At 42.0% G+C, this 23272-nt stretch overlaps 1 protein-coding gene across 5 annotated transcripts in view; it reads left to right on the top strand.

Moving 5' to 3' along the window:
- Positions 1–23272, top strand: part of ripor1 (RHO family interacting cell polarization regulator 1) — a 75447-nt gene that overhangs the window by 40971 nt on the left and 11204 nt on the right. For 4 of the 5 annotated variants that reach the window (XM_081607666.1, XM_008410936.3, XM_081607667.1 and 1 more), the window contains exons 4-18: positions 1961–2039; positions 2134–2157; positions 2268–2321; positions 4863–5012; positions 5144–5207; positions 5857–5900; positions 7913–8038; positions 8159–8307; positions 8444–8552; positions 9698–9820; positions 11428–11579; positions 11712–12351; positions 19038–19168; positions 21367–21484; positions 22284–22419. In XM_081607666.1, coding sequence (XP_081463792.1) covers positions 1961–2039; positions 2134–2157; positions 2268–2321; positions 4863–5012; positions 5144–5207; positions 5857–5900; positions 7913–8038; positions 8159–8307; positions 8444–8552; positions 9698–9820; positions 11428–11579; positions 11712–12351; positions 19038–19168; positions 21367–21484; positions 22284–22419 — 2099 coding nt within the window. The remainder of the gene's footprint in view (positions 1–1960; positions 2040–2133; positions 2158–2267; positions 2322–4862; positions 5013–5143; positions 5208–5856; positions 5901–7912; positions 8039–8158; positions 8308–8443; positions 8553–9697; positions 9821–11427; positions 11580–11711; positions 12352–19037; positions 19169–21366; positions 21485–22283; positions 22420–23272) is intronic. The other variant, XM_081607668.1, reaches the window with a different exon arrangement.

Below are 23272 nucleotides of genomic sequence, written 5' to 3'. Positions count from 1 at the left end.
ATTGATATGAAAAATAAATAAATGAAAAATTGGGTTAATGAAAAAGCTAAATTATTTATTTAACTAATTTTTTATTTATTTCACTCATTTTCGTCATTTTTTGATTTATTTTACTCATTTTTTATTTACTTCACCCATTTATTTATTTATTTATTTATTTAATTAATTTTGGCTGAAATGGCTCTCCATATGTGAATGTTATAACACATATAAGTTTTATAATATATGTTACATCGTTTCATTTCTAATGTAGGCTCTTGTGACAGATAATCTAAGTCAACGTTAGAAAATAATTATTTTTTTTAGATTTACAGAATCTCAGTTATCCTTCATAGCGGCTGAACCCGTATTACACCAAGCACTGTAGCTAATATTAGCTGGGATCTCGCCGGTGGACATAAATACAGTAAAGTAATATTCTAATCACAATATATACACAATAATATGTCCATCTTACTTGTGAAATGTTGTCTGTGGAGCCTCACATCAATAATCCATAGATCCGAACAACAATATCCCTCAGTGCTGAGGCATCTTCTGCTGTTTTGATTGAGCAAAGTAGGAGGTAGTACCGCTCCAAGATGGCCGCCGTATTTCCTGCGCGTAGCAGCCAATGCGGGGTCTACTCTTATATTATGTCTATGGTTTATTCTGTAGCTTTCGGTGTACTACTCCTTAGTCGCAACTTTTTGGGGTTGCTACTATAGTGGCGTGGGGGTAGTAACACAACTAATATAATTACAAAGCAGAATATCGCAAAGTCTTTATTTTTATTATTAATTTGTTATCCTCTTAAGAATGCAGAGCTAATTAAATGATCTAAACAAGACCTTAAAGTGGTTCCAGTTTCTCTTGATGGCCAACCTGTTGAAACTGTGGTGAATTTTAAATACCTTGGGTCGTTCCTGGACAGTCAGCTCAACTGTCCTGAAAACAATGACTATATTTGAGGAACTGTTCTCAGACACTCTACCTTTTAAGAAGAATTAGTGATCTATGTCTTGAATTTGGGGTGGCAGAGGGGGAAATCATATTTTATTTGTCACTACAGAAGGGTTCAGTAAATGTGCATATGAAACTGGTGGGTTCGGTACCTCAAAAAAGGTTAAGAACCACTGCTCTATATGATGTCACACACACATTTCTTTTAGCCACAAACTGTGAGCCTAGATAAGAATCTAAACTTCTGTGACTGCGACACACAGAGAGTAGGACTTTAACCAAAGTCTCCATAGCAACTATTACATTCTATCTGAATGTGAACTTGTTTAAAAGAGTGATTACCACAAACAACCTTTTCTGTTTTTCCATCACAAGATTGATCTTTTTGTAAACAAAGACGTTGGATGGCTTTGCCGTTCCCACTATTCAGCATGAGAGAGTATCTGTGATGCTGCGGGCCTGTCGCTGCTCCAAAAGCCACATGAACCTTGTTAGAATGTCTGAATTAAACCTTTTGAAAAACCAGAACATTTTAAATAAAACTCTTTTAGAAACCTTAATATGTCTCTTCATCAAGCAGTTCCTCAGCAGCACAATTATCCAGAACATCATTAAATCAACAGAGAAATGACTGAGCTGAATGTGGGAGCTGGAGGACAGAGAAACAGGGAGGAGTCAGGAGTTTGACTTATTGGGAAAAGGGGTTGAACAAAGTACTAACATCAAAGATACCAATATTTGTCGCAGAGAGTTTTGTAAAAAAAAAAAAAAAAAAAAGAAAACAGTTACATCTTGAGATTTTCTTCCCACAGAGTAAATGCTTTTAAGTCAGAATTTGGATTACTTTAACATTTTCAGTGAGATTATCAGCTGCAATAAAGGCTCTATGTTTTCACAGGGGTGCCAATCAGCTGATTTTCATTAGGCTTGTTCCCATCAAATTAAACACCAAGTACATTTCAATAAACTTTTCTGTACTAGAGTTTATTTTCATTCTGATGGATTGTGTGTGTTAAAGGTCTTACCTGTATGTTTACCAAATGGATTTGGAAAACATCAACAAACAGATTAGAGAGTCTAAGAGAAACTCCAGACTGGTATGTTCTGATCATTCTGCACACAAACTGACAATTCACTCTTCATGTCTTTAAATACAACTCTGATGACTGGATGTTTTATTCTTTTCTTTAGGGTTTCCTTTATGAATTAGACAAGGTGAGCTAACAATATTTTCTTCCCGTTTCTAAACTCCATTGTGTAATATGGTGATAAAATGGTTCAGTCAGTGAAGTGGTAGGAATTTTCCTTTGCTTTGTCCCTGACAGCAAGTTAAGGTGATTGAACGGTACATCACAAAGCTGGAGTTTCATCTCAGTAAGGTAAGAGCCACAAAACCCATCCTTTGTTGATCAGATTCTCTTTGTTAATCCAGTCTGATTAGTCTCAGATTAAAGCTCCTTTTGAAGGTGTTATAGATGGAACAAAATGTTAAACTAAATGCTTCTGGCTAGTCTACTGTTGCACACTAACCAGAAGCACAGATAATAGGTGGTAAATTAATACCACCTATTAATTTATGTGGTATTAAGTTAATACCATTTTGTCAGTCAATGGTATTTACTGACAAGCATGCTTCTTCACCAAGCACCTAGAAGAAGTTTGAATGTGATTGGGTCTGAATGGAGATCGGTGATGGGGACAGAAACGATTCAGCCTGCAGTTGAAGCTTTGCAGACACATAGGAGGCCTTGCATTAGACCAAATAAGCATCAGTGTCACTTTTGTCTCATACAGGAGACACTGTGACATTCAGCTGCATGTCTGCAGTCAAACAGCCTAATAGTAAAAGGGGAAATAAAATAAAGGACATTTCTATGACAGTTCTTCCAGCTGTGACAGTCACAAATTGTCATCACTGGTCTTTGGTGGACCAAATGTGTCTCAGTCAATCAATCAATCAAATTTTATTTGTATAGCACATTTTACCAGCAAGGCATTTCAAAGTGCTTTACGTCATAACAAACACAAAGTCATGTAACATAGAATCAACAATTAAAACATTACATTAAATCAAGTGCCATCATTAAATTCATAATTGATTACGTTTCAAATACAACTCTAAACAGGTGGGTTTTAAGTTGAGATTTAAAGGCACCCAGTGTTTCAGCTGTTTTACAGTTTTCTGGAAGTTTGTTCCAAATTTGTGGTGCATAGAAGCTGAATGCTGCTTCTCCTCGTTTGGTTCTGGTTCTGGGGATGCAGAGCAGAACCAGAACCAGAAGATCTGAGGGGTATGGAAGGTTGGTAGAACAACAGCAGATTTTTAATGTATTGTGGTCCTTTGGTTCAGTGATTTATAAACTAACATCAGTATTTTAAAGTCTATTCTCTGAGCTACAGGGAGTCAGTGAAGGGACTTTAAAACTGGTGTTATGTGCCCTATCTTCCTGGTTTTAGTGAGAACGTGAGCAGTTCTGGATCAGCTGCAGCTGTTTGATTGATTTCTTAATCAGACCTGTGAAGATGCTGTTGCAGTAATCAGTGCAAGTAAAGATAAACACATGGATGAGTTTCTCTAGATCTCATTGAGACATAAGTCCTCTAATCCTAGAGATGTTCTTCAGGTGGTAGAAGGCCGACTTTGTGACTGTCTTAATGTGGTTCTGAAGGTTCAGGTCAGAGGTCATCACCACTCCCAGGTTTCGGGCTGATTGCTGGTTTTTAGTTGTAATAACTGAAGCTGTGCATTGACTCTAGATCGCTCCTCTTTAGGTCCAGAAATAATAACATCAGTTTTGTTTCTGTTCAGCTGGAGAAAGTTTTGGCACATCCACACATTGATCTGTTCTAAGCATCTATTCAATGACTGCAAGGGTTCAGAGTCACCTGGTGACATCGTGATGTAGAGCTGTGTATCATTTGCATAGTTATGGTAGCTGATCTTATTTTCTGTTATAACCTGAGCCAGTGGGAGCATATAGATATTGAAGAGAAGGGGTCCTAGGATTGAACCTTGGGGCTCCCCACATGTGACCTTTGACCTCTTTGATGAGAAGTTTCCAATTGAAACAAATAAATATCTGTTCTTTATGTAAGATTCAAACCAGTTGCGCACTAGACCAGAGAGTCCGACCCAACTCTCCAGTCGATTCAGTAAAATGTTGTGGTCAACAGTGTCGAAAGCTGCACTGAGGTCCAACAGAACCAGCAATGTGGTTCTCCCATCTCTATAGATCTATTCCTTTAATTTGGGTAACTGGTTTTGTCAGTGAATCTATAAGTTTTTTCTTGTAACATTGCATCATTTGTCATCATGAGTTGAAATTATAGTGTTTCCCTTTTAGATCATGTCTTACAAATGCTGAGTGTGGTTTTTTTCTGGTCAGGCTCCTCTTGATGATGGTGTGATGATGTTGCAGGAAAAAGACTCCATGCTGCAGACTTTGGTTGAACAGCAAAGCTTTATTACAATATTGCAGGCTAAGTCTTGGCCCAATCACAGTGAAGTCCCCCCCAATCATTGGACAGCACCCTGTTTATAGGGTTCTGGCAAATACACTCTCTTCCCAAAGTTTACACTATCACATGCGTGTCTTCCTGATATAGGCACATTCTGGTCACAGTGGCAGTATGTCTGCTAATGCATCTGGAGTCCTTATATGAAACCTGTTTTTTTAACTCATCATCTCTTTTCTTGGCTGGTCCTCTTGCACATTGCCAAAAAATGTTCTCATGTGTGATTAGATACTAAATGTATCTTTTATTTGTGATCACATGTCTATATACACACGGTTCTGCCAGTTATAAATTCCCAAAATGAGCAACACTGAATGAATGTCTTGCTCTCCAAAGCCTCTTAATTGTTAATGTTTCTGCTAGAACAGAGCTTCTCTTCTGAGATTTGGGTATTCTCTTCTCAGGTTGAGGAGTTTTATGAAACCTACTGCCTGCACAGGAAACTGAGAGATGGAGCCCACAAAATAATGAAGGCATACACAGCCAACCCAGGAAGCAAGGAGGCTAAGGAAAGCCTGGGAGAGGCTTCTAAAGGATACAAGGAATGCACAGAGGTAAGATAAACTGAGTTTATTGCACGTGAGGAGTCAGATATGACCTATATTATCAATGATGATACTTTAAAGGTAGAAGTTGTACTGTTCAAATAGTGCAGAAGTGAATAGATTATGCATTCTCTCTGCAGATTATGTGTGTGATGGAAAATGACTTTGAGAACCAGCTTGGAGAATTCCACATCAGATTGAAAGGTAATAAAATCTTCACCACCCTGTTGCATACCTACCTTCATTTCTCTGGTCCACTCAGGTAAATAACACTGCAACATGACCTTCCTGCAGATCTGATACTGTAGTACACGGATCCTCCAGAGCAACCATCCTGCAGCTTTCAGATGCTTCCCTGCTCCAACACATCTGAATTAAATGAATGTCTCATTACCAGACCTGTTCAGAGCTGATCCTGTCTGATGGAGTAAGGATGCATCTAACAGTTGCAGGACGATAGCTCTCCAGGGCTGGACTTGAGCAGCCCTGCTGTAGCATATGAACTTTGAGATCCAGCTAAGCCAGATCTTCTTAAACATGTCAAAATCCTTTACGTCAAGAGCATCACAACAATAGGAAAACGTATATGCCACATACATGCACCTCTGCTATATGAGTTACTAGAATGCTTATTACTGATGAAGGCATTGCAGAAGCCTGAAGTGGCCCGAATGGCTGTGCTTTCATTCATTCAGATGAATGCTATTTAATGACTTTGGGTGTGTGGTTGGGGCTCACAGAGTTTGTGTAGAAATCTTCAGGTGATATTCTTTTTTTAATGATGACCATAATTCATAGATGTGCTTTGGGTTTTAGGAATTTCTTTCAAGTTCTATGTCTTCTTGCTTTTCAGGTCTTGCAGGATTTGCCAGGTTGTGTGCAGGGGATCAGTATGAGGTTAGTCTGCACCTTTGTCTGTTTCAGCTAAGTAACTTAATGTTTAAACTGGGGAAGATAAAGAGAGTAATAGCTATATCACTGCAAGGAAAAAAAATATTTCTCTGATTTTAGCTGGTAATGTTTTAGGAGTGTAGGAAAGGATTTATTTTGCCGAGCTTTTAAGGAAGGACCAGCAGTGTGGACGTTTTTGTTTTAGATTAAGCCAAAATTCATTGACTGTTTCTGGAAACTTACTGTTGTTGGAAGTCTGCCTAGTGTTGTTCCTGCTGAGTCATAATGGGTGGTTTTCCTGTACACGGAAATAATTTTCCTTTAGCTCTGCATTGTGAACAGGGCAGGTGGTAAACAGCTTGGTTCTTTAGGGTTACTGCTGTTTTTTGAGTTTAATCAGAAAATGTGCACACATTCTTTACACACATTTATTCTGTAGTTGACATGATATCGCTTACATGCAGATAGAATAGAATTAGAAAACATGTTTTAGGTTCTTCTTTATATGTACAGATTTATTCACCAATATTACATTTAAGCCAAAGGAACAGTTCAAAGTAGACATCACATGGAGACTACGTGTGCTTGTAAAAATCTTCATAGTGGCTGACGACAAATAGCTTCATCTCAAGTCCAGCAGTGAGTCTCGTCTGTGCTACATTATGGCTGACTGCTGTATGGCAGCACCACTGGCTAAACATGAGAGCTGCTTCTCTAAGCGCTGTGGCAGGAGGTGTTAGCCTCTAGGAGTGGCTGAGGAGATCCTGATGCCACAGTGTGATGTCACTGCCTGCATCAGTGTGTCTAACCACACCTGAAACAGCACCTTGGAACAGTATGTTAAGAAGAAAAAACACATCCAAAGACAGCATATGGACCTTTGGACCACCTGCACCACGTTGACCAGCCAGCAGTCCAACCTTTCACAGTAAGTCAACTTGGCCCAGAGTTGATGGAGCAGGTCCTGGAGCCGGTCTGCTACAGGAGAGGATGGAGTCACTGCATCCAGCTCTGCAGGGCTGTCTGACCTTACTGACATGAGGCCAGCATCGTTTCCTGACATGCGTTTCAGCTGACATTATAATCAGTGCAGTCACATGACCCTGAGACACATAGAATTTCTCTTCATTTCCACCAACCCAGCCTTAATACTTCCATTGGGTGTGTAAACGTGGAAGACACTGAATGCTTTTGGTTTGGTTTCTGTTTGGGGTTTTTAGACCAGTTTAGAGATATGTACATGATCTGGATTCCACTTCTGAAATAATGGGAACCTCTTTACAATGCTTTGAAACAATTCATCCAAGGTTTGTCATTTCATCAGAACATCAGCTCTGCCTTGTTTATATTTCTTCTGTTATATCTGTTGTGGGTATAAATTAGTTTTTATGTTTTCCCAGATGTAGCAAGTGTTTAAGGAAACATAAAACCATTTGACTGAATGACAGGAAAAAACATTAAGTTTTGTTTTATTCAGTTAATGAATAACTGGAGTAACTTTACAGGACAAAACAATCCAAGCCCATCTGCAGTCCAATAAAGACCAAGAAATCCCACTATAATTCTACTTAAAATAGTTAAGTTCAAATTCAGTTTTCACAATTTGATCCCATCCAATCGGATGACAATACATTCTTTCATAAAAAGCTAGTCAGTAAAAAGAGTTTAGTTTGCTATAAAATTAGAGCAAGCTTGGAGCAACAGTGGTGAGAAAAAAACAGCACCAGAACCAGGCTCAGGATAACCAGCTACCTTGTTCCACTAAAGGGAGACAAAGAGTAAAAAACATCTCAAGGGTCAGGAGAACTTTCTATGATAGCTCAAAGTTAATGGTAGAAAGATCTGGATATAAACATAAGCCTATAACAGCATAACTACAAAGAGAGCTCAGGATAATTTAAACCAGTTTAACTATAAACTTAATCAAAAAGGAAAGTCTTAAAAATAAAAAAGGGTGACTAGCTAAAATAAAGTCTGCTTTTATGTGACATATGGAATGTTTCTGTGTGTGCCTTTAGATCTTTATGAAGTATGGCCGACAGCGCTGGAAACTACGGGGAAGGATAGAAATCAACGCCAAGCAGGTGTGGGACAGTGAAGAGACGGTGTTTCTCCCTCTCATTAACGAGTTCCTCTCTGTGAAGGTTGGTGACCAGAAATTAATGTTGCAACTCTGGGCAGCAGTGGAATTAGCTGCTCTAGTCTTACAGTATCTACATCTAGACCTGAATGATTAACCCTGAATCATCTCTTTTGTTTCCTAGGTGACAGAACTGAAGAGCTTAGCCAATCACGTGGTCGTAGGGAATGTTTCCTGTGAAATGAAAGACCTGTTTGCTCCACTCACCCAGGTGGTAGCTGTGGATATAAATGATCTTGGCACTCTTAAACTTAGCCTTGAAGTCACCTGGAAGTAAGTTGAAAAAGTGAAAAAACTACTGATGTATTCGGTAATTCATTTGATTCAGTTATTAATCTCTTTAACAAGGTCGTCTTCTTGGTTTTATGTGTTTTGTTTGTCTCTCTAATTCTCACAATGTTCTCCTCAGTCCATTTGATAAAGATGACCAGGCCGCTCTTGTCAACAAAACACCAACAGTTTCATCAAACATCCTGAGACAACCAGGGACACCGCCCATACGCAGTCAACCCTTCCCTGTAGGTTTTTCCCTTTTTTAAAATCGTTACTCTCAAAATATTGTCTGCAACAGTTTATAGAAAATTATGATTAAGAAGCGTCATAATGAAAACAACATTTTAACAACATCCTGGGGCTTAAATCTCTATTTGGTTTGGTTTTGGTCCTCATTTCATCTAGACAAACTTGCTAAAGCGTTGATAGCAGAGCCATGTTGTGATGACTTCCTGAAGGTGGAGTTTCAGAAAGAGCAGAGTTTCTCAAAGAGACAGGCCCAATTCCAAGATGTTTAATTAGACAAAAATGCTGAATACATCTGATATATTCAACATTTTTATAACAACTGAAGGTAACATAGTTACTTGATTTGGATATAAAAAAATTTGCTATGTGGCTGGAAAATACATAATACTGCTGCTTTAAATAGGTTAAAGGAGCATCAACATGATTGTTAGTTAAATCATTTTTGCCAGCAGAAGTAAGACTTCATGTTTCAGACAGAAGTTGCTGTGAGTAAAGAGCAGCTGACTCCTAACTGTTCCAACACTCTTTGCTCCATCTGCTGCCTCTTGGATGTGCAGTCTCTGTCACGCTGTCCACCAAGGCAGCAGCACTGGCCTCTCATGGACATCTTCAGGGGAACACTTACCCAGAGCTGTCCCTGTCGGGACAATTCACCAGAAACACTCAGTGCAGTAAGTCCTTAGAAAGCCCACCCTCAGAGCAGATACTAGTAGCCTTGTAGTATAGACTGAAACTGCCAATAACTGCAGTTATGATTGTTCAGCACTTTATGTAGAGATGACAAATGGATAGGACATCCAGCTCCAGAGGTAAGGTAAGGTAATTTTATTTATATAGCACATTTTCAGCAACAAGGCCATTCAAAGTACTTAGGGCTGCTTGTTACATATAACACTGAGTCAACAAAAACAAAAATAAAAATGATCTCCAATGAATGAAGATATTTTTACTGAACAATTGTGCCTGAACATTGAGAGGATTGTAAGCGACAAGAAGAATTTAAACAGAAATATAAACCTAGTATTAGCTGGTTGATAAAGGTGAGGACATGTGCTCCATCTCTGCAGAACTACTCAGTCCAGCCATACAGATGAAGCTGCACACATCAGACCAGCTTTCCAACTCTGTTCTTCTCTTTCAGATTCCTGATGACAGCCCAGATGGGGACGTACAAGAGCCACCCTGGTCAACCTCAGACTCATCTGATGACTCCTCTGGCCGTCAGTCGTCTGTGCCGGTGGAAACCAGCTCTCCACCTCTCACGGTAACACACCAAAGATTTTAATTGAAGTTTTCCAGGTCATGATTGTGGTTAGCTTTCACAGCAGTGTTAGTTTTAACATTTCTTTTACTAAAGAATTCATTATTATCATTAATTAATTTAGTTTTGATTGGTTTAAAAGTTGCTTTGTAACATAGTGAAATGTACTGCACTATTTTAATTTTGTTTTCTATGACAAAACTAACTGTAATCGAGAAAAGCAGGAAGAAATACCAAAGAACCAATCAGATTTAAGGCATGCAGATTGCTAATCTCTGGTTTATCTGGAGCTTTGACCTGTTGATGGTGGTTTTAGCTGAATTTGGCTTATTTTAAGAACTGTAATGCCAGAATACAGACGTACAGCTTATATTTTCCTAACTTTCCTGCCTAATAAGTTATTAGTTATTTCTATTAGAAGGAGAGATGTTTCAATCTTACTTAATAACAAAGGGAAAAATTGTCATGGTGTCTTAATTATAAAGGACTCAAATGCAGAGTGGCAGAGGAATTGAGGAAATAATGAAAATTTTATGAAAAAATATGAACAAAGACAAAGACAACTCAAGATCCTAATAAAACAAATAACTATTGTGTTAGGCAGAGTCCCCCCCATTTTTGAAAAGGTGTGCAGGTTGGAGCCCCCGGGTATTTTTTTGTTTTTTTTCTTCTTCCGATTCGAAGGGCAGAACTTTGACTCGGCAGGAAATTTAATGTATTTGATTGTTTATTCAATGTTGCATGGCTCTGTTTTTGTGTTTAATGATGTAAAGCACTTTGAAATGCCCTGCTGCTGAAATGTGCTATACAAATAAAATTTGATTGATTGATTGATTGATTGATTGATTGATTGATTGATTGATTGATTGATTGATTGATTGATTGATTGATTGATTGATTGATTGATTGATAGGCTACAAAGCTGTATTACATTAGTGATAAGTACTATTATTTATTACTTATTGTAAACATCAATAAGTAATAATAAAAATACTGCATTTCCAAAATACGGTTGCTGGTTTTGGTTGCCAGTATTTTACCGTATTTTGAAAACACGGTAAAAAACTGGCAGTTTTGGTTGCCAGAATTTAACCGTACAAAGACGGTAAAATTCTGGCAACCATAGCTGCCAGTTTTTTACCGTAAATTGAGGCTGTTTTTTTTTACAGTGTAGAGTTCAGCTTCTTAACTCTAAGATTCCCAATATGTTGCCACTATAGCCAGAAGCCTATCTACTTTACTGTAATCTATTTAGCCTTCCTGCTAGCTGCTGGAGGTCTTGCTCTCTCTTACTCTCGTCCCATCTAAATAAATAGCAGACAATTATCAGATAATAGCCTACTGGTTCTTTTAGAATAGCTTCTTACGTTTCTGTGATTCCTCTGAATTATTTAAACAGCTCTCTAATAGTGAAAATTGCTAACTTAGCGAGGGTGTTTGCACTGTAGAGTATAATTGTTAAGTTCTGCCATTTAGTTATGTGTTCACTGACCAGAAAAAGTTTCCGACTGGCTGGTATCCCACAGGACCAATTCTGGCCAACAGCCCATTTCTATGAAGAACTGATATTGACATTTGACTAGTAACCACATGTCTGTTTGTTGCTCCAGGGTGTGTTAAGGACCTCAGGAATCAAACCTGCATCCTTTTCATCTCCACAGCCCGGGGTTCACTATTCTCCTCCTCCAACTGACATTCCCAATGGCAGTTCCACTTTAAAGGCTTCCAGCATCCAATTCCCATATGTAGCCGACAACCCAAGGCATGTTTGGTGTTTTTCTTTGTTGTTGATTGTTAGTATGTTTATTACTTGAACTTACATAAAACAGTCATTTAGGTAATGTGATGTGATCTTTGAATAATAATAAAAACTGACATAGTAACTACTTTGCAGAATGATGGAAGAGGAACCAGTAACGAATGGCCTTCTTGAGGAGCTGGATTTGGTGGGAACCATCAGCCCCAACCCAGGACATGGGCAGTCTTACGCTCGCTCTCTGAGTCACATCAGTGAGAGTAGCACCGATGGGTTTGTGGATTCATCAGTTGGTGATTCAGGAGATATAACCTCTCTGATGTCTGGGATCTCTATAAATGACATAGAGATCCCCTGTAGAAGATCTGAGCCAGCAAGCCCCTCCCTCATGCACACTGACATTCCACCAAGCCTCTGTGTTGTAGAGGAAATCCCAGATGTCAGTCCCATTCCTGACCCACTCATTCGTCCACATGAAGAATCCTTTTTTCCCCAGGCTGACAGGGATGAGCTAAACAGATTTTATCCTGACTTAGAGTACACAAACCCATCCTCAACCAGCAGAAATGGGACCTACAGAGCTCAAAAAGTGCTAGTTGAAGAGGACAGGCCATATGTGGGAGCAAGCTGGTTACCTGGAGGGAGTGACAGTGTGGTGGACAGTGAGCTGGAGGATGCCCTGGAAATTCTTCTTTCCTCTCTGGATGATTATAGAGGACAGTTTCCTGAGTTGCAAACACTTGAACAAAACCTAAGGCTCCTGCAGGTAACTCTGAAGGTAAGCATGGAAAACTTGAACATGTCTGTAGAGATGAATAGGATACTGTAGCTGAGAACTGTATGCAGCAAAAAGTCCTGTTTTTTCATCTAATTACGCTTCCCTTTATTTAAAAATCTACACATGACTTTTACTGCTCAAGTCTTCTTGGTTTCTTGCTAAAAGGTTTAAAAGGAAAAAAATGAATAAAGAAATAGAACAGACTCCCTGATGGCGAGCAGGATTGGTCATAACTCCATCCATCCATCCATCCATCCATCCATCCACATCCATCCATCCATCCATCCATCCATCCATCCATCCATCCATCCATCCATCCATCCATCCATCCATCCATCCATCCATCCATCCATCCATCCATCCATTTTCTTTCACCCTTGTCCCTTAGTGGGGTCGGGAGGGTTGCTGGTGCCCATCTCCAGCTAACGTTCCGGGCGAGAGGCGAGGTCACCCTGGACAGGTTGCCAGTCTGTCGCAGCAGTCATAACTCACTAAATTACAATTTAAAATGCGCTTTCATTTTATTCATTTCTTTTTTTACTGGGACCTTTTTATTGCTCCCATTGAAGTTATGGTGGAAGCTGAGCAGAACCCACTAGCTGTTCTGGTGGGAGCTGATAATCAGAACTGGAGCAGAAGGAGTTCACAATGGAGATGGAAAGGTCCATTGAGCTCAAAGTCTTCTGGACACTGAGCTCCAGGTTGTCACTGCTGCACCAGGCCACCATGCACTATAGAGTGTATGCACTATAGAGCATACACCCTGGAGCTCAATGTCCAGAAGACTTTGAGCTGGCTTTTCTCTGTCCAAGAAAAGCCTGATAAGGGTGGTGTTTCTGCAAACTTGATCTGTTCCACAGACTGATGGCTGGAGGTGCAGCAGTTGGTATACAGAGCAGAGGTGAAAGTGCACAGCTCTGAGGGGAACCGAGTCTCTGAGACGTCCTTCCCCACCTGCATGTACTGCCTCCAATCCGACAGGAAGTTGGTGATCCACCTGCAGATGGAGTCAGGGAACACTGAGCTGAGCTTGACTTGGAGCAGATCTGGCCAGATATTGCGAAAATGAAATGAGAGGCGAAAGTGATAGCATCGTCTGCAGACCTGCTGGCTCTGTAGGTGAACTGCAAAGGGTCAAGAAGGAGGGCGATGATAGTTTTAAGATGGAAGAGGTCCAGTCCCTCCAGTATCTTCATGACTACAGATGTCAATGCCACCATGATCCACTGTGGTGGTTAAAACTTAAGTACTGGATTCACAACAGTTTGTTACAATTTCAAAACAATTCCAACTCAAAATTTAGAGCAGCTGAACTGACAATAATGTTTTAAACCACTGCCATGTCTGAGTTGGGCATTGATTTACAAAAAAAGTCAATAGTTATTTTTAACAATACAAACTCAGGAGATGTTGAGACCAAATATTTTTGCAGCACAATTGAAACATTTTATTTAGAAAAATCTGTAATCATTGTACAGTAACTTATTTCAGTCCAAGTTTGAATTGTCCATGTGGTGACATTTTAATGCTGAGGTGCTGAAAACACTAGTATTCAAAATGATACATTTGGGGTTTTATAAATAGAACAAAATCCTTCATCTTAAAATGTTTAGTTCACATTTGAGTAGAAATTGCAATTTTGAATAACAGAGTGGTCTGGAGTATAGAGTAGCTGAAATGTTGCCACACAAGCAATTTATAGTTGTTGTTGCAGAGAAATTTTATCAGTTTTTCAGGGCAATACATATAATGAATTCTACTGTTCAGTCAGGTTTATTTGTATGGCACATTTCAGCAACAAGGCGGTCCAAAGTGCTTTACACCATAAAAAACATGGTAATCAATTATGAAGCCATCAATAGACATTATATTTTGTCAAATGCCACCATTAAAGTCATCAAGCAAATATTAGACTTAGACTTATTCTTAGACTAAGGTGGTGTGTGGTTGGGTCAAGACCTCCTGAAGTCGACAATGATCTCTTTTGTTTTGTTGATGTTTAGGAGCAGGTTGTTTATTCTGCACCAGTCCACAAGATGTTGTACCTCTTTTCTGTAGTTCACTTCATTGTCATCCTGAATAAGTCCCATAATTATTGTGTCATCTGCATATTTCATGATGTGGTTGGTGTTAAACCTGGAACGACAGTCGTGGGTCATCAGGGTAAACAGCAGGGGGCTCAAGACAAAGCTCTGTGGGGAGCCAGTGTTTAAAGAAATGATATTGGAGGTGTTATTACCCACATGGACAGACTGAGTTCTGTCCGTGAGGAAGTTCAGCAGCCAGTTGCACAGTGGAGTAGTTGAAGCCCAGGGGGACCAGTTTGCATACCAAGTCCTAGGGGATGATCGTATTGAATGCTGAGCTGAAGTCCAAAAAAAGCATCTGTACATGGGTGTTTCTATTTTCCAGGTGTGCCAGGCTCAGATGAAGAGCAGTGGAGATGGCATCCTCAGTAGAGCGGTTAGATTAGCATGCAATATAGCATTATATATAGATTTATACACTATACAAATATACCATCCATCCATCCATCCATCCATTCATCCATCCATCCATCCATCCATCCATCCATCCATCCATCCATCCATCCATCCATCCATCCATCCATCCATCCATCCATCCATCCATCCATCCATCCATCCATCCATCCATCCATTTTCTTCCGCTTATCTGGGGTCGGGTCGCGGGGGCAGCAGCTTCAGAAGGGAGGCCCAGACTTCCCTCTCCCCAGCCACTTCTTCCAGCTCCTCTGGAGGAATCCCAAGGCGTTCCCAGGCCAGCCGAGAGACATAGTCCCTCCAGCGCTTTTTGGCTCAGCTCTCTCTTCACCACAACGGACCGGTACAACTCCCGCTTCACGGCAGACGCTGCCCCAATCCGCCTGTCGACCTCCCGCTCCCTTCTTCCCTCATTCGTGAACAAGATCCCCAGATACGTAAACTCCTCCACTTGAGGCAGGACGACCCCCCTGACCCGGAGAAGGCACTCTACCCTTTTCTGGCTCAAGACCATGGCCTCGGATTTGGAGGCACTGAGCCTCATCCCGGCCGCTTCACACTCGGCCGCGAACCGCTCCAGTGAGAACTGCAGATCACATTCCGATGAAGCCAACAGGACCACATCATCCGCAAAAAGCAGAGATGCGATCCTAAGGCCACCAAAATGGATCCCCTCAACACCTCGGCTGCACCTGGAAATTCTGTCCATAAATGTAATGAACAGAATCGGTGACAAAGGGCAGCCTTGGCAGAGTCCAACTCTCACCGGAAATGAGCCCGACTTACTGCCGGCAATGCGGACCAAACTCTGACACCGGTCATACAGGGACCTGACAGCCCGTATCAAAGGGCCCGGTACCCCATACTCCCGGAGTATCCCCCACAAGGCCTCCTGAGGGACACGGTCGAACGCCTTCTCCAAGTCCACAAAACACATGTAGACTGGTTGGGCGAACTCCCATGCACCCTCCAGGACCCTGCTGAGGGTGTAGAGCTGGTCCAGTGTTCCACGACCAGGACAAAAACCACACTGCTCTTCCTGAATCCGAGGTTCGACTGTCCGATGGACCCTCCTCTCCAGGACCCCTGAATAGACCTTACCAGGGAGGCTTAAGAGTGTGACCCCCCTGTAATTGGAGCACACCCTCCGGTCCCCCTTTTTAAACAGGGGGACCACCACCCCAGTCTGCCAATCCAGGAGAATTGCCCCCGATGTCCATGCGATATTGCAGAGTCGCGTTAGCCAACACAACCCTGCAACATCCAGAGCCTTAAGGAACTCCGGGTGGATCTCATCCACCCCCGGGGCCCTGCCACCGAGGAGCTTTTTGACCACCTCAGCGACCTCGTCCCCAGAGATTGGAGAGCCCAACCCAGAGTCCCCAGGCTCAGCTTCCTCAACAGAAGGCATGTTGGTGGGATTGAGGAGGTCTTCGAAGTATTCCGCCCACCGGCTCACAATGTCCCGAGTTGCGGTCAGCAGCGCACCATCCCCACTATAAACAGTGTTGGTGCTGCACTGTTTCCCCCTCCTGAGATGCCGGATGGTGGACCAGAATCGCCTTGAAGCCGTACAGAAGTCTGTCTACATGGCCTCTTCAAACTCCTCCCACGCCCGAGTTTTTGCCTCAGCAACTACCCGAGCCGCATGCCATTTCGCCCGCCGGTACCCATCAGCTGCTTCTGGAGTCCCACATGCCAAAAAGGCCCGATAGGACTCCTTCTTCAGCTTGACAGCATCCCTCACCGAAGGTGTCCACCAACGGGTACGAGGGTTGCCGCCGCGACAGGCACCAACAACCTTGTGGCCGCAGCTCCGATAGGCCATCTCGGCAATAGAGGTACGGAACATGGTCCACTCAGACTCAATGTCCCCCACCTCCCCCGGGACGTTCTCGAAGTTCTGCCGGGGATGAGAGTTGAAGCTCCGTCTCACAGGGGACTCCGCCAGACGTTCCCAGCAGACCCTCACTACACGTTTGGGCCTGCCAGGCTTCGGCTTCCTCCCCCACCACCGGAGCCAACTCACCACCAGGTAGTGGTCAGTGGACAGCTCCGCACCTCTCTTCTCTTCACCCGAGTGTCCAAGACATACGGCCGCAAATCCGATGAGACGATGACAAAGTCAATCATCGAACTGCGGCCTAGGGCATCCTGGTGCCAAGTGCACATATGGACGCCCTTATGCCTGAACATGGTGTTCGTGATGGACAAACCGTGACGAGCACAGAAGTCCAACAACAGAACACCACTCGAGTTCAGATTGGGGGGGGCCGTTTCTACCAATCATGCCTCTCCAGGTCTCACTGTCATTGCCCACGTGAGCGTTGAAGTCCCCCAGTAGAACAAGGGAGTCCCCAGGAGGGGCACTCTCCAGTACCCCCTCTAAGGACTCCAAGAAGGGTGGGTAATCTGAACTGCTGTTCGGCCCGTAAGCACAAACAACAGTCAGAACCCGTCCCCCCACCCGTAGGCGGAGGGAGGCTACCCTGTCATCCACCAGGGTGAACCCCAACGTACAGACGCCCAGATGAGGGGTAACAAGTATGCCCACTCCAACCCGGCGCCTCTCACCGTGGGCAACTCCAGAGTGGAAGTACATCCAGCCCCTCTCAAGGAGACTGCTTCCAGTACCAGAGCCATGTGTCGAGGTGAGGCCGACTATTTCTAGCTGGAACCTCTCAGCCTCGCACACTAGCTCCGGTTCCTTCCCCACCAGAGAGGTGATGTTCCACGAGCCAGCTTCTGCAGCCGAGGATCAGACCGCCAGGGTCCCCTCCCTCAGCTGCCGCCCATAGCACAATGCACCCGACCCCTTTGGCCCCTCCGACAGGTGGTGAGCCCATTGGAAGGGGGACCCACGTCTCCTCTTCGGGCTGAGCCCGGCCGGGCTCCGTAAAAGCCCAGCCACCAGGCGCTCGCCATCGTGCCCCATCTCCAGGCCTGGCTCCAGAGTGGGGCCCCGGTGACCCGCATCCGGGCGAGGGAACGCCAGATCCAAAGTTTGTGTCCATCATAAGGGGTCTTCGGGCTGCGCTTTGTCTGGTTCCTCACCTAGGACCTGTCTGCCTTGGGTGACCCTACCAGGGGCATAAAGCCCCAGACAGCATAGCTCCTAGGATCATTGGGACACTCAAACCCCTCCACCACGATAAGGTGGCAGCCCAAGGAGAGGTATACAAATATACATCAAATATATTGATCAAATTCCAGTTATGGTTCTAAAACAACTCTAAGTAGGTGGATTTTAAGCCTTTTAAGCCTTGATTTAAAGGAACTCAGTATTTCAGCAATTTTCTGGAAGTTTGTTTCAGATTTCTGGTGTGTAGAAGCTGAATGCTTCTTCCCCGTGTCTGGTTCTGGTTCTGAAGAGGCAGTGCAGTGCAGATGACTGAAGCTGCATGCTGACTTTAGATTTTTTCCTCTAGGTTTTGTTTCTGTTCAGCTGGAGAAAATTAGGGCACACATTTGTCTGTTCTAAGCATCTGTTCAGTGCTTAAATGGTTCAGTGTCACCTGGTGACATCATAATATAGAGCTGTGTACCATGTATGTCGTCATGGTAGCTAATCTTAATACTTATAACCTGAGTTATTCAACATATACATGCTCCCCCTTCTGTTACCACGCATGTGGCTTCTCTCAGCACCGATGAGAAGTTATCTGTTGACACAAAGAAATCTCTGTTCTTTTGGTAAGATTAGAATCAGTGAAGTCCTGGATCATAGAGTCCTACCCAACTCTCCAATCGCTTCAATAGTGTATCATGATCAACAGTCTCAAAAGCTGCACTGAGGTCCAACAGAACCAGGACTGTGGATCAATTCACTAATGCATTTTCCTTATAAACACAGCACCATCTAAAGGGAACTAAAGAGGCTTTCAGAAACCATACATTTTCCTTTTGCTTTGCTTCATGTTTTAAAATAAATGAGCCTTTGTCAATGCTATCACACATTTTGTCTGGGATTTCTGTGTTGAGGATTATTACTGAAGTGACTATGTTAAATAAAATCAGAAGCTGTATTGTTGATAAACTAACTGAAACATGGAAGCTTGTGTCATGATTCTGACACTATATGTGCATGTGTGTGTGTGTGTGTGTGTGCTGCGTGCGTGCGTGTGTGTGTGTGTGTGTGTGTGTGTGTGTGTGTGTGTGTGTGTGTGTGTGTGTCTGTGTGTGTAGGGGAGCAGTCACAGCCGTTCAGCCAGCTTGGCCAGCCTCTCAGTAGAATCAGCTTTGGGCAGCTTTGATTTTCTGTCTTACTGTGAGGAAGAGGAGGAGAAGATGAGTAGCAGGAAGATGAGGAATGGCAGGTCAGTAAACACATCACAATGTGACAACAACTCTGTTTACGCTGGGTGATGCATAATGTTATGCCAGAATCAGTCTGCCACCTAGTGGATCTCAGGTATTTTATAACTGAAGCAGGTATGGCATTAGTTTAAATCAGTTTGAAATCAGTTTATTTTTCAAGTACTTTGAAAATGTTTAGCAAATTCTGTATTCATTTTGCAGACTCTTCATGTTAGTTATATTGTGCTCTGTTCAGTTCCTGGTACTGAAGTGAGTTTATGACGTCTTTGTCATCAGTTCCATACTACTGACTCCTTATTAAAGAAAAACATTTCAGTGCCAAATCTTTGTGGCAGTGTGCTATAAAAGATGCTGTTATGTAGATGAATTTTCTGTCTTTTTGTGTTAATAATGGTCACAACTAAAGAAGAAAAGAGTTCAGCCATGATACCTTTGCATTAAAATTGCCCCAGTTGCAAGAAAATCGCTGCTAAGAATATTTCAGTGAAAGAACAATGTTTTGGATCGTCTCAACATGAGTGTCAAATTCACTTTCATTTCAGGCCACATCAAGATCACGAGTGTTCTAAAGCAGCTGGTTGTGGAAGAATGAATGGATAAAACTACCCATTAACTAACTATTAAAACGTTAATAAATGCCTTTGATGAGTATTTCTTAAAAATAAATATTGAGCATCCTTTCACATAAGTTATGGCTGGTCACTTTTGTGGCCCAGGCCTTGAGTTTGACACATGTGATCTAGAACTTTAGTATGAGACTTCATTCAGGTCCTTGCAGAATCTACAAGGACTTCAATAAAAGCTTCAAGATTTGTGTTGTTTCTACAGAGTTTCCTGATATTCAGTTTAAGATCACCTTTGCTGTCCTGACAGATGGAGTCTTGGACAAGAATGATGAAATTAAACCATGCTAATTTTGCAACCAATTGCACAGCTGAATATAACCATAGTATGATTATTTTGTGCAAATTATAAGGTTGAAAAAAATCTCCTGAAGCTATTGCTTATATCAGAGTTGCATTTAACTCTTTGTAGCTCCACCTAGTGTTTAAAAATAGAACTACAGGAGATAGTGTGTCTGAAGTGACAGCATAAAAGGCAATATGTTGATATCAGAATTTATTTGCAAAAATATGTCAAGCACAAATGCATGTTGGTATGAATTGTTCTGGATGCATTGTGAGGTAAAGACATTTGGACAACTGCCTTCTTAAAACAAGGGCCTTCTGTCCAAGACAAACATGTGTGGGCAGCAGAAGGTTGGTGCAAACAATTTGTTTACAGTTTTCCTGTTATTTGGGATATCTCCAAAATTGTCTGGAAGAAATAATGATGCCAGAGTTACAAATGTAGCCTACAACTCTGTCCCAGAACAGTGCAGTGATTAAAGCAATATAAAAACTTCCTTCAAGAGCACCTTCTTCCTGTTCAGGCTCCATTTGGTCTTTTTCTATTTTCCAGCGTGGCAGCATGAGTCACAGGGTAAATGTGGCTGACATATTAGATTACTAGTATTTTTGACCTCCATACATTGGATGGTGAGGGTAACAGGTGAAATTCAGACATCATTCTTACCTGCACCACTCATTCACAAAGATCAAATACGTTTTCAGGCTCCAAAGGATACACACTCACTGCCGTGGTTTCTGGGTCTGCCAGCGGTCTCCTTTCAGTAGGAAGTCTCTGGAAATCCTCTAAAGGAGCCATCCTGATCAGATTTCCAAAACACCTCAACTGACTTGTTTCAGTGAGGATGAGCAACAGCTCGACTCTGGGCCCCTCCATAAGGATTGTTTCAGCCCCTTGTATCCAGGATCTCTTCTTTGGATCAGAATCCATAACTCCTGACCAGAACCAGAAAATAGATGCTCTGGTGCATTGAGAGCTCTTACCTTTTTGACTCAATTCTTTCCCTAATGACACACCAGAACAGTGGTTAGTCAATTTATATCAGGACATGTGGGACCTACTCCAGCTTTAAAAACTCTCTGGAACATTGGTTGAAAACTAACCAAAGGTGTATTCATGTGTCGATTACTTTGTTTTGTTAGGGCTTCTTAAATTTATTGTACCATTGAGCTTAACAAAGAAGCACAAAAATACTCAACATATGAGATCTGACCTATAGTAAACTATATCTCTATGGTACTATTAAAACCATCTCACTTAGAATGTTCTGTGCTTTCTGTTCACATAGACGAGAGCATGGGGGCTGGGACAGTCCTCCCCTCTTCCATTCACCTCTCACCACCAGCTGTGCCACTCTGGACTCCTCCCTGGTGGTCCATCTGAAGAACTGCACAACACAGCTTTTGGTATGTATTCTGGACCTTTCACATTTCATTTTTACTGTATTTAGATGTTCAGGGCCTTGCTCTAGAAACAGTGTTCCTGTAGAGACTAGAGTATTGGTAACCATTAAAGATACTTTTGTCCTTATTGCATCATGCAGAGTAAGATGCATTGCTTTGTTTATACACCATTACTAAATCAAGTAAAGCAGTCAAAAGACATGGTTTTAATTGGACAGAATGTGGATGGAACTCATACCTCAGATGTTTATAAGGATCTGCAAGCAACTGCTAACTGTAGAACAGGTACTAAAGGGTTCAAGTGGTGGCCCGATGAGTGTTGCAGCCTTGTGCTCTAGTGTTGGACTCAGTCAACATGGTGAATAAAAGTCATAGATGCATAAAACAGCAGTTTGATATGAGTTTTCTTGTGGGTTTGTATGTGGCCAGGTACTGTCAAGTTTCGCCCTGCCTCATGCTATCTGATAATGGGACCACTATCAAACTCTATACCCACTGGTGTGTCCTTAACTTGAGGTCATGTTCCTGGACACTTATCCAGTTTAAACTGGATAAGTGTCTGTACCACCATCCCCACACTGATCAGGCCATGTTGTGCCAGTCAGATCAGATCATTCCTTCTGAGGCTGAACTGTTTATGTTTGAATTTGTTATTTTAGAACATTAAGGTGATCAAGCATGCTCAATAGTCACTGTGTTAGTAAAAATAGATTCAGTTCAAACACCCTGGAGGGTTCTGCTTCTAAGATAATGTGATACCTGTTTTGCTTCTGGTTGGTGTCTTGGTGCACTGTGTATTTAGCGTCTTGGCACGTTTGGTCCCCTGCGCTGTGGAGAGATGTACGCCTTAGACAAACTGCTGAGAGAGACACGTGTCTTTGGAATCATCCTTCGAATTGTCAGGGACAACCCCAACCGGCCCAGGCAGCCTGCTGAAGGTAAGTTATGGTGCGACCTTATGGGTTATAGCATCTGAACCAGGTTTAATTTTAAAGTTCCACACAGCAACTTCATGCCATGTGATTTGCCTCAAACCTGACGCAAACTGTACTGATATCTATGAGTTGAGTCCATTTTTCCAGCTGCTAATTTGCTAACTGACAAATCCAAATCTGAAATACAGTAACACAAACATTTTTAACAATTGATTTTTTTGTTTGTTTAATCATCTTAAATATTGAAGTTGTTGATTGATGGTCAGTTTATATGCTTATTTCCTGATCCTGCAATTGTTCCAAGACCTCTATCCCCAAAGAGAACCATTGCTAGAATGGCTAGAACATCTCAGACAGGTGGGGAAAAATGATTGAGTGATAAACCATCAATTAGAATGTTATTCTAATAATTTATCAATAGGCTGTTATTCAGTCTAAGGTTGAAGGTAATCAGCCACAGAAGTCAATTCCCTTCAAAACAGGTAAAATTTCCTTAGTGACCTCAAACCACAATTTCCAGCTGGTTTATTTTTTCCTTGATGCAAAAATCACTGCAAGGCACAGATGTCTAGCAAACACAAAACAAATTTCACTTTGTTTTATCACAGACAAGCTTTGCTAATAAAGCATTCAATCATATATTAAAATTCACTGATATTTATTGGTCATAATGAGTGTTTAAAGTGGACCCAAATGCAGCAGGCACTGCAAAACAAAGTGTTGCAATGGCCCAGTCAGAGTACAGCATTTCTGAATTAAATGCTGTAGTGGGACTTTCACAGAGCTATTTACAAACCTTAAAGCACTGAAGCAACAGTGAAAATAAGGGTGAGTTGAAATCTGCCTGCAATGATCC

The sequence above is a fragment of the Poecilia reticulata genome, chromosome 6 (assembly GCF_904066995.2).
Source record: "Poecilia reticulata chromosome 6, P_reticulata-male-v2, whole genome shotgun sequence".
Classification (NCBI taxonomy): Eukaryota; Metazoa; Chordata; class Actinopteri; order Cyprinodontiformes; family Poeciliidae; genus Poecilia; species Poecilia reticulata.
This window is presented reverse-complemented; position numbering and strand designations above follow the sequence as displayed.